The sequence below is a fragment of the Notothenia coriiceps genome, unplaced genomic scaffold, assembly GCF_000735185.1.
Source record: "Notothenia coriiceps isolate Sejong01 unplaced genomic scaffold, NC01 NC01_scaffold00031889, whole genome shotgun sequence".
NCBI lineage: Eukaryota > Metazoa > Chordata > Actinopteri > Perciformes > Nototheniidae > Notothenia > Notothenia coriiceps.
Window position 1 is genome coordinate 18,502 of NW_011364590.1, and position 9,305 is coordinate 27,806.

The 9,305-nt window shown below is 44.8% G+C and overlaps 1 protein-coding gene across 1 annotated transcript in view; it reads right to left on the reverse strand.

Annotated features, from left to right (window-relative positions):
- Nucleotides 1–8,948, reverse strand: part of ccdc88c (coiled-coil domain containing 88C) — a gene marked incomplete at its 3' end in the record, with an annotated part of 25,537 nt that extends 16,589 nt beyond the window's left edge. The window contains exons 1-5 of the mRNA XM_010788621.1: nt 8,847–8,948; nt 3,587–3,733; nt 2,642–2,792; nt 2,124–2,305; nt 1,911–2,048 (exon numbers count right to left, since the gene is read on the reverse strand). Of these exons, the coding sequence (XP_010786923.1) occupies nt 1,911–2,048; nt 2,124–2,305; nt 2,642–2,792; nt 3,587–3,733; nt 8,847–8,948 (720 nt within the window). The remainder of the gene's footprint in view (nt 1–1,910; nt 2,049–2,123; nt 2,306–2,641; nt 2,793–3,586; nt 3,734–8,846) is intronic.
- Between the last annotated feature and the right edge of the window lie 357 nt (nt 8,949–9,305).

Genomic DNA, 9,305 nt, shown 5'->3' on the forward strand with positions numbered 1-9,305 from the left:
ACAATGAAGAATAAACATATGTATAACTAGTTTAGCTTGTTCCAGAGGTAGATCAAATAGCTAAGTGTGTTCACGGCCCGTCCACACTACAGCTTCGACAGCTTCAAAAACGGTTTCCAACGCGTCTGCCCATTCACTTTGAATGGGGTGACGTCATGTTGCCTCGCTTTTCGCCGAACTGAATTGTGGGTAGCAGAGCGGAGCTTTCCTGGCGTTTCAGGCTGCAAAAGTTGAGCAATGTTCAACTTTTGAAGCTTCTGAAGCTTTCGGTGGAAGCGTCAGCCAATCAAATCATATGCCAGTACAAGCTCTAGCCAATCAAACAGCTGCTTGTGTGTCAGGGGCGGGAGATTCATGTGATTGGTTGTTGGTCGAGCTTCAGACACGCCCGCCGGCAAGTTTTTTTTTAAGCTGTAGTGTGGACAGGCCGAACGGTACGTCCACACAGCAGCTTTAAAAAAAATTCCAACGCTTCCAACGCTTCTCTGCCCATTGACTTTAAATGGGAGTGACGTCACTTTGCCTCGCTTTTCGCCGAACTGCATTGTGGGGAAGCGAAGCGAAGATTTACAGGATTTTCAGGATTCAAAAGTTGAGCAATGTTCAACTTTTGAAGCTGAGCTGGAAGCGTCAGCCAATCAAATCCCGTTTATGCAAATCTGACAGTACAAGCGCTAGCCATAGTAGCCAATCAAACTGCGTGCAAGCTGGGAGAGCCAGACCGCAGTTCATTTCCTCATATTCCAAACGAGAAATTACGGTAGCAAATCACCCGGTTCTTTACGACCAGAACTATTTACCGGGATACAAACCGGAGGAACCAGGCATGGAGGGAGGTGGCAGAGACAGTATGTGAAACTGGTAGGTTTTCGCCTGTTTGGGGAGTTTATATATATATATATTGCTCGCATAAAATCCCCGGGTTTTTTTGCTTTGTATGCCGGGGGCGGGAGATTCATGTGATTGGTTGTTGGTCGCGTTGCTGGCGAAAAATCCCCAAGCTCTCAGACACGCCCAGCTCCAAGATTTGCAAGATTTTTTCAAAGCTGCTGTGTGTGTTTTGCTCCGCACACCGGTCCGTCACAGCGGACAGAGCTGCAGGTGATCATAGAGCTGCATCATGTAGAGCTGCAGGTGATCATGCAGGGCTGCGTGTCTCCGTCGACAGCAGCAGCTGATCTGCTCTCTGATCCCTCTCGCGCGTCTGGTTAGACTTCCCTCGCGTTTATGTCCATATCGATCAGATCTAGCTAGTTCTAGCTAAAGATATGACTGCTTGCGTATCAAAGGACACCAAACAATAAGCGTTGCTTGGCAACGGGGTGTGGCGGCAAAGCATAGCGCAGCATTATGCATTTGTTTACATGAGGGGTCAAAATGTCCCCTTCAGGAGGATAAATCTCTTTCTCCACATTAAATGTTAGACATTAGAATGTACTCTTCTTGTCTGTCACGTAAGTGGTGCAACTGATGCTGTATTGAGCTAAGGGGAAAGTCCGGTAAGTACCGGCTAACGGAAACTGCGGGACAGATTAGGCTTTATGGTCTCTTGTAATAAACATTAACGATGAAAATGTTGTATAAACGTAGCGATATAGATGTATAATTAACATCTAAGTGTTAAAAAAGATATGAAAATTAGTATGATTGTTATCATAACTTTATCCGGTGAAATGACGTGTTTGTCATGTGAAACACTGTGTTACCTGTTAGCTCATATGGAGTAAAACAAGTAGTGTAACCACCTTTAACTAAATAATAAGCTGTGTATTTGTATCTTAGTATAGTCAGTCAGTGTTTTTTTCCTATATTTTAAGTTTTAAGCAAGTTTAAACGTGTCCATGAATGTTTATACGGATGCATCACTCATTGGACTTGTGTGCAACACATGCTTTAGAGTTTTGAAATACCTGTCTGTCTTTCTCCGCCCTCAGAGTGTGCATATCTCTCTCCAGATTCAGTTTTTCCTTCAGTATTTCCTCCCCCAGAGACTCCATGTCCTGATTAGTCAGTCTCTCCTGCTCCAATAAACCCTGGAGACGCTCAATCTAAGAAACAACCAAGGGAAAGTTAGTGTAACTAATAGTAACAGAGAAATGAGTAATAGAAGCTTGTATACACACCTTATTGCTGAAGCCTTGGTTCTCCCGGTCCAGCTCCTGGGTGTGGAGCTGCTGCTCCTGCAGGAGGTGGTTCTCTTCCTTCAGTCTCTCTACAGAGGTCTGAAGCTCTCGGTTCTCCTTCTCCAGCTTCAACACCCGACTGGAAACACACTCGTTCAGCTCGTGGACCAAGGATTTATGAGCTTCAAAGAAAATAATATTTTAGTTTTGACCAAGTAGAGAACAGAAGAGTAAAACCCAATAGAGAGGTGCATTGACGCGTCCTAAAAACCGGAAGTAAGCTGCGCTCGGGTTTCCTCTACAAAAAAGCAATGGGATTTCTCCATAGGGTTTTGGAAAATAGCTGGAAATAAGGTGTGTGGAAAACGAACCTGTTAGATAAATGCACGTTTTGTTCAGCCGGATAATATCCACATGTCTAGTTGTCTACTCTACTTTTATCATTTTCCAATCATAAATCTATCGATTAGATTTATGATTGGATGCTGCGTCACCACTCAATAATGAGTATGTCTTACTCTCTGTGTTAGTGTTGTCATGGTTCTTGGACAACTGCTCCAGCTCCCAGCCCAGATGAGCCGACTCGTTCATACTCTGTTTCTGTCCGATCTCCAGCAGCATGTTCTCCTCCACCAGCTCCTCCATCCTCCGACGCTCATTGTCCCGCTCCTGCAACATTTGAATGCCAATGTTTTCTTAATAAGGGTCTTAATGAGCATTGTTTTAGGGACATCAAGTACCAACACCCAGAAACAGACCATTAGCATATAAAAAAGCCCTGATTCATAACTCATGTAGAACTCTTACAAGAGTGGGGCAGTGATGACATATCTTTGTAGGCCGACCCGGAAGTTAGCATCACAAGGGCTCCCTCAACAAAAAGCAAGGGGAATTTTTCAATGGATTATGGAATATTGCAGGAAATAAGAGCTGTGGCAAATGAACATTGATTATGCTACAGGTTTGTTTCAGCAGGATAATCTCCACATATTAACACCACTTTTGAGGCACGAATACAATAGCCAGAAGTAAAACAGCTACTGTTAGCTAGGCTATAAAACGACATGGCGGTTGCATGACTTTAGGTCATCGCCGCTAAGCTAAAGGTGGCTAATGGTCGAAGTGATGACATTTAGTAGTGTCATTTAGCTACTGGTTTGCAATCACAGTTTTTATGACATGTAAAAGCTTCAGACATTCACCAGTGGGGTATGTACTGACATATTTTATGTCGTAGAACAAAATGTGAAAGTCTCTTCACCTTAGATTTACTCATTCAAAAAGACATTGTCTTTAAGACTCATTCCCAAGTATAGGACGTACGGCACAACACTACGGTAATTGTTTATGAACAAGAAAGGCTGTTTTGTTATTCAAGCTTATGTGAAAACCTGTAAATTAGCAGACACATGACATTTTGACTTATCATTTGTGTAGTTTAGACTCATGGCATTGCATATTACCATTTCCAAGTCGTTTAGTTTAGCTCGTAGTAACAGGTTGTCTTTCTCCAGTGTGTGCAGTTTGTCACAGCGCCCCCTGGATGCTGACAGCTGCTCTTCCAACAGCACCTTGGTCTCGATGAGCGTCTCGTTGTCCTCGCGAAGCTCCTGAAGGACCACAGACACATACATACTGAGTTGAATGCCTTTGCCAGCTGCCAAGTAAGTCTGGCTCCACGGTGCGTTTATGTCTTATCTTTTGGAATTTCAATAACATGAAACATTTCCAATACAAGATAATGATTCTGTATTAAGTGTTAAAGTAAACAAGGTATATCAACTTAACAGTGGTGAAGTGTAACAAAATGATATTTACTGTAGTATATCACTTAATTATTTCCTCAACTACATTTTAGAGGCACACATATCATACTTTCACTCCAGTAATTGTATCAACACTTTGAGTAACTAGTTCCTTTTTAGCTATAGTAGAGCGGATAACCATGAAATTGTGCACTTTTTGAAAGAAACATGAAACTTCTACCATAGTTAGTTTATACCATGAGGTTTATTTTCAGATGTGGAGGGAAGTCAGATTTGACCTCTGAGGCCCGGGAGAGGTCAAATCCAAGATGGCCGCCAATAATACTCAAAAATGCCTCACTTTGGAACCAAACACTGTAGAAAAACACTTAAGGTGTCATTTCCCACACATTTTAGGGTGCCCATTCTGTTGGTGATACCTTTGAGACCAATAGAATTCAAGAAAATGCATTTAGATCAATGTGGAGGTCAAATAATGCAAACATAGGGTGGTGAACATAGTAGTAACAGTAATCACAGTAAACCAATTGGGGATTGGATGTTTTTGGCTACTGTGTTACTGTTGTCACAAATTAATAAGTTAAATAATTAACAAAAAATAGAAAAAGTCATAAAGAGATATGCAAGAACGACCATTAAAAATTGGAGTGGTACAGTTCGCAGTGTCGAACTAACCAGGGATAGAGAGTCGAGAAGCAAAAGGGTTCGTTAGGTTCGGGGGGGTCGTGATTGGACCCGTAACACAAGACAGTTCAGTTTTGTCTACTTGGAAATGCACAGGAGAGTAAGGGTGTAAGTATTGTAGGACAGACCATGTCACCATATGCATTGGAGTGTCTTCGTGTGAAGGAGTGTTGAAGTCGGGTATAGGTTACCGAGTTGGACTCTCGCTAATCACTACCTCTACCGATCTTAGGTGATATAACTTTCTCTGTTTGTCCGTCTTCCACCGTTTTGTGTTCTCTACAGCCGACTTTTATAGTTTTGTTTTTCGTATACTATCGATTCAGCCCCTTTAAATTGATGTCGTGTTGTTGTTATGGAGTAGACATGTGTTGGCTAGACCGGGTGTCGGTAAGTGTAGGGTGTCTTGGATGAACGAAGAAAACGTTTCCTCGGACGACGTCCAAGAGTCCAAACGTATTACGGTTGGATGTTGTAACTGTCTTTACACTCCTTCACACGGGAACTCGGAACTCCTGTCCGAGACAACCGAGTTCGAGCTCTCCCACTTACTAACGGTAACTTCCGGTTCATGGTAGTAGCGACAGACAGAAGTAACATAGTTGTTTCGGTCCGTCGCGTAGGGATTTGTTGTTACTACCTCTACTATGACACGAATTTTTTGGGGGGGGGTACCGTATCGGAAAACGTGTCAATCACCCGTATAGAACCTTCTGTTCTTTGTCACTATTTGTGAAGGGGACAGAACTTTAACTGACTGTAGCGAGTCAACATGTTCTGGTCCGACCTTGTTGAACCAGACTGACATCTATTTGCCCTAAGTGTGGTGGTTATCCTGACTTTCTGTGCTGACGAAAGACTCGAAGGTGGTAGACTCCCGTGTAAGTGTTTCCTTCTCTGTGTGAAGACCTGAAAACTCTTACTTAACCTGGTCGAGAGTACTATCGGACAGATTTGACTGGTCACTACGGTACGTGAATTACGGCTCGTCCGTGTTATCAACCGCGTTCTTAGAAACCAAGCAGAAAGAGAAAACTGCCTAGTAAGGTTCTTTATGACGTCGTCTCCCGACCACGGTGGTAGAGAGAACCGAGAGCAGTTGTACCATGAACTACCATGTTTTTAATATCGTAGTCTGGTGTGTTTGGACGGGGATTGTTAGAGGGTAACTACCGAAATTGTCATTCTTCGTCCGTGACCTTGTACCTAAGTGGTTCGAGTCGTGCATGTTCCTTTTTCGCTTTTGAGGGGTGAGGGGAGATATAGACAGGGAGTTCTAGGTACGTCAATGTGCTTTCATCCCCCAATCAACTGTGTGACAAGTGGACCCTAACCACACAAAGGTACTGTCCGACGACGTTCAGGTGTAGTTTGTAAACGGTTACCACAGACGGTGTTAATCCTACCCTTCTACAACACCGGGTGGTTTCAACGCATTACCTGACAAGTGTTGTCCTCGACACCTGTTATAATCTGGTATTGGCGTTTCAGACGTTGTCGGTTCTAGGGAAGGTGCCTGACCTTAGAGTGATTACGTCGTAGGTAGTGTGTGTGTTTCGCCTTTTGACTAGCACCACATGATCACTGAATCAGTCTACCAGAAGGTGGTTCAGTCACCTTGTAGACGGTTGTAGTATTGTGTCAGCACGGTGGTCGAAGGGAGTGTGTTTTTCCTTAATCACACGGTGGACATGTTCCAGACACTCTGGGAGGTGGGAGGATCAAAGGATGTCGGCGGTGTCTCTACCTTTATACGACCGAGTCTTTTTCAGTTCTGTCGACAACTTTGCAGTCAGGTAACTACCGTACTATGGCACCAGACGGATGGTACGGACACAAGGTGGTACGCAGTAGGGAGGACGTCGTTTAGTTACGTAATTAATGGAAGAGAAAGAACTTTACGTGCTAAGTCAATCGTAGCTAAGCCGTGAGATACCTTTAGCATTTTCTCGTTAAGTTGTACACTTAGACCAGTCTAAGGACAGTAACGAACGCTGGTTGGTGACATACGAGAGACGATTTGTTCATGTCCCTGGTACCGGTCTGTGAATACCTTCTTCTAGTGAAACACTAGTACAAACCACCAGATGTGTAGCTTTACCGATACAACTTCAACGGACTCTGACCGATCTTCTGTCACCACCTGTTTACGGAGACCAGGTCCGCTTAACGTTCAGACCTTGTCGTTTAGGAAGTATGTACCGGTTTGTACAGTGGTTACTGGGCGGTACGTGTGGTCCAGTGTCGACGTTCGGGATATGTGATGACGTTGCTCGTATGTTACTTTTAACGTATAGACTACTATGTCTACGGTACCGGGGGACTGTCAGATAGAAAACTCCTCCACCACGTATGTTGTTCGTCTTCGATCACGACAGTGAAACTGATACCGTATCTCTGGGACAGTAACGTCGAAGAGCAAAACGCCTATGTACTCCAGTAGACCTTCCGTTGAAGGTCGACATGCACCTTAGGGATTGTGTCTAGTACGGGACCTACAACAGCGGGACCTAGGTGTGTGATGTCGTCTACCGAAGGGCATGTGTAGGCACTATGACTTACTGAAGAACGCCTGTCTGTTGGGTTACTAGGACCGTTTAAGTTCAGACCTGTAAGCACACGTGTTTTGGTCGTGGTCAAGGAGACGGTACCGTGAACGGTCACGTTACCTTGTCTTGTTACGGTACCAGTTTCCAAGACCACCCCGATAGCCTTGACTGACCGTTAAGGTCTTCCGTAGCTGCGACCTACCCCACGTCCTGGTCTTTAGCGGTCCTAGTGATTTCTCAAACTCTTTCCGTTGTGTGGTTGTCGTACACTGGGTCACCTAGTCTTGGGTACTGGTCGTTGCGACCTCACGTTCGGTGATAAGGACTTCCTCCAATTCCGTGAACAGTGCCACGACCTTCTCTACACTTAGGTACAGATCTTGTCGTCGGTTCTAGGAAAATCAGGTAACTGTGTTCTATGTATCACTATGGGTTCAAAACGACTATGACATTCTTCCTAAATATGGTAACCACTCCTCGTCATGTGGGCTCAAACACTGGGTTTCGAACCTTTCCACCATGTTGTGGATAGGTGTGTGGGAGAAGGTTTTTTTTTCAACGGTGATAAGTCGTCTGGTTGACCTTCCAGTTTTTAGTTTTCTCTTTCGTGTTGAGCGACGTGACTTCTCACTGACACCAGGAAAAAAGTTCCTACATGTAGAGTACAGTTTTAAGGTGCTCTACCTCTGTAGTTTGGTGAAGAAAAAGGTGCTTTTGGTCCGTCGTGGAGGTCGAGACAGTCCTCCTTTTTGAAAGCCAAAGCCCCAATTTCTCTGACGAAGCGACGGGACCTCAGTTAGACCAACTTTAGCTACTCACAAGGATTCTGACTACGTCATTAAGATCTACCACGTCGACACCAAGTTTACGACTTAGGTTTCAATAGCTTCTTGTAAAGTTCTCATACCTCTTTGGTCACAAGTATGGTATGTAGAGCGAGTTGATCTCCATTCGTAGGCACAACTGGAACAGACCCTCATATGGATAGACGGTCGGACTTTCGAAGTTGTTCTGTCTTCTCCCCTTTACCGTTCTCCTTTTCCCACCGAGGGGAATTGACACCTACGGGTTCTTGACCTTTCTGAAGAAGCTACACTACTTTTGTTTTTGTCTCAATTAAAGGAAGGACCGGGCTCTTCGGCATTCAGACGGTCATCTTGTCCCGGTTCCTTGACTACGTTCTCTACCTTGACCTCCAGGAGACGAGGAGGACGGCTAAGTACACACTGGACGTAAAAAAAAAAAAGACCGGGTACAAGTGTGTCTTGCTCCGGTCTGTGGGCCGATGAAGACGTACACCGTCTGCGACACGTATTTCCAACATCTTCCAGCTGGGTATGCATGGCAACCTATGTCTACACCACCAACAACCGTCACCGAACAAAATCGTTGTTATCCGAGGGCTACTTGACACCCAAAGGAAACCACACACCCAGCTCAAGGCCAAATGCGATAAGTATCTTTACCAACGGTGTTACTGAGGTTTTTTTGATAGGTTACGGACTGAGGAGGGACAGAAAAGTGCGAAAGTGACCTACACTGTGGGCACAGACGTAAACGCCGGCACCTTTCTTCTAAGGGCCCTCTCTACCTTCAGAAAGGGTCTCCAGGCACTACGGAAGGTCCTTGAGGACACGTACGGTTCACTCCAGTCACTTCTAAGGTACAATTGACGACCTATTCTAAGGCACCACGAGTACATACTGGCTTGCTCACTCACGTACCTTCGACTTACTACGGTCCTTGTCGAAAAAGAGGGTCTTCAGGTCCTCAAATTCTTTTGTAGGGAGGTTGGGTCCGACGGGAGTTTGTCGTGTAGTCACCATGAACGAAGTCCGATTGCAAAACCTTGGTCAGTGACCAGGGGCCCTGGGTCTTCTACGGTCTCGGTAGACTAACCCCGGACCTGTTTTCTTTGGTGACCCACCGTCGGTGAGACCTGTTGAGAGGGACTTTGTCTGTTCAGAACGGGTACTCGACTAGGCGACATTGACAGTCTTTCCCACGTGACCTGGCCACGAGTACACAGTTTCGACGTGAATTCGACTGTCTAGAGACGAAAAACAAGATCCCTGACAATTCTAAAACTAGTGATGGTTATACACTAGTGACTGTACTTTCCTGACACACAACAATTGGTGAAGAGGCAGGAACTACTACTAATTTTTCAATTTATTATTTAG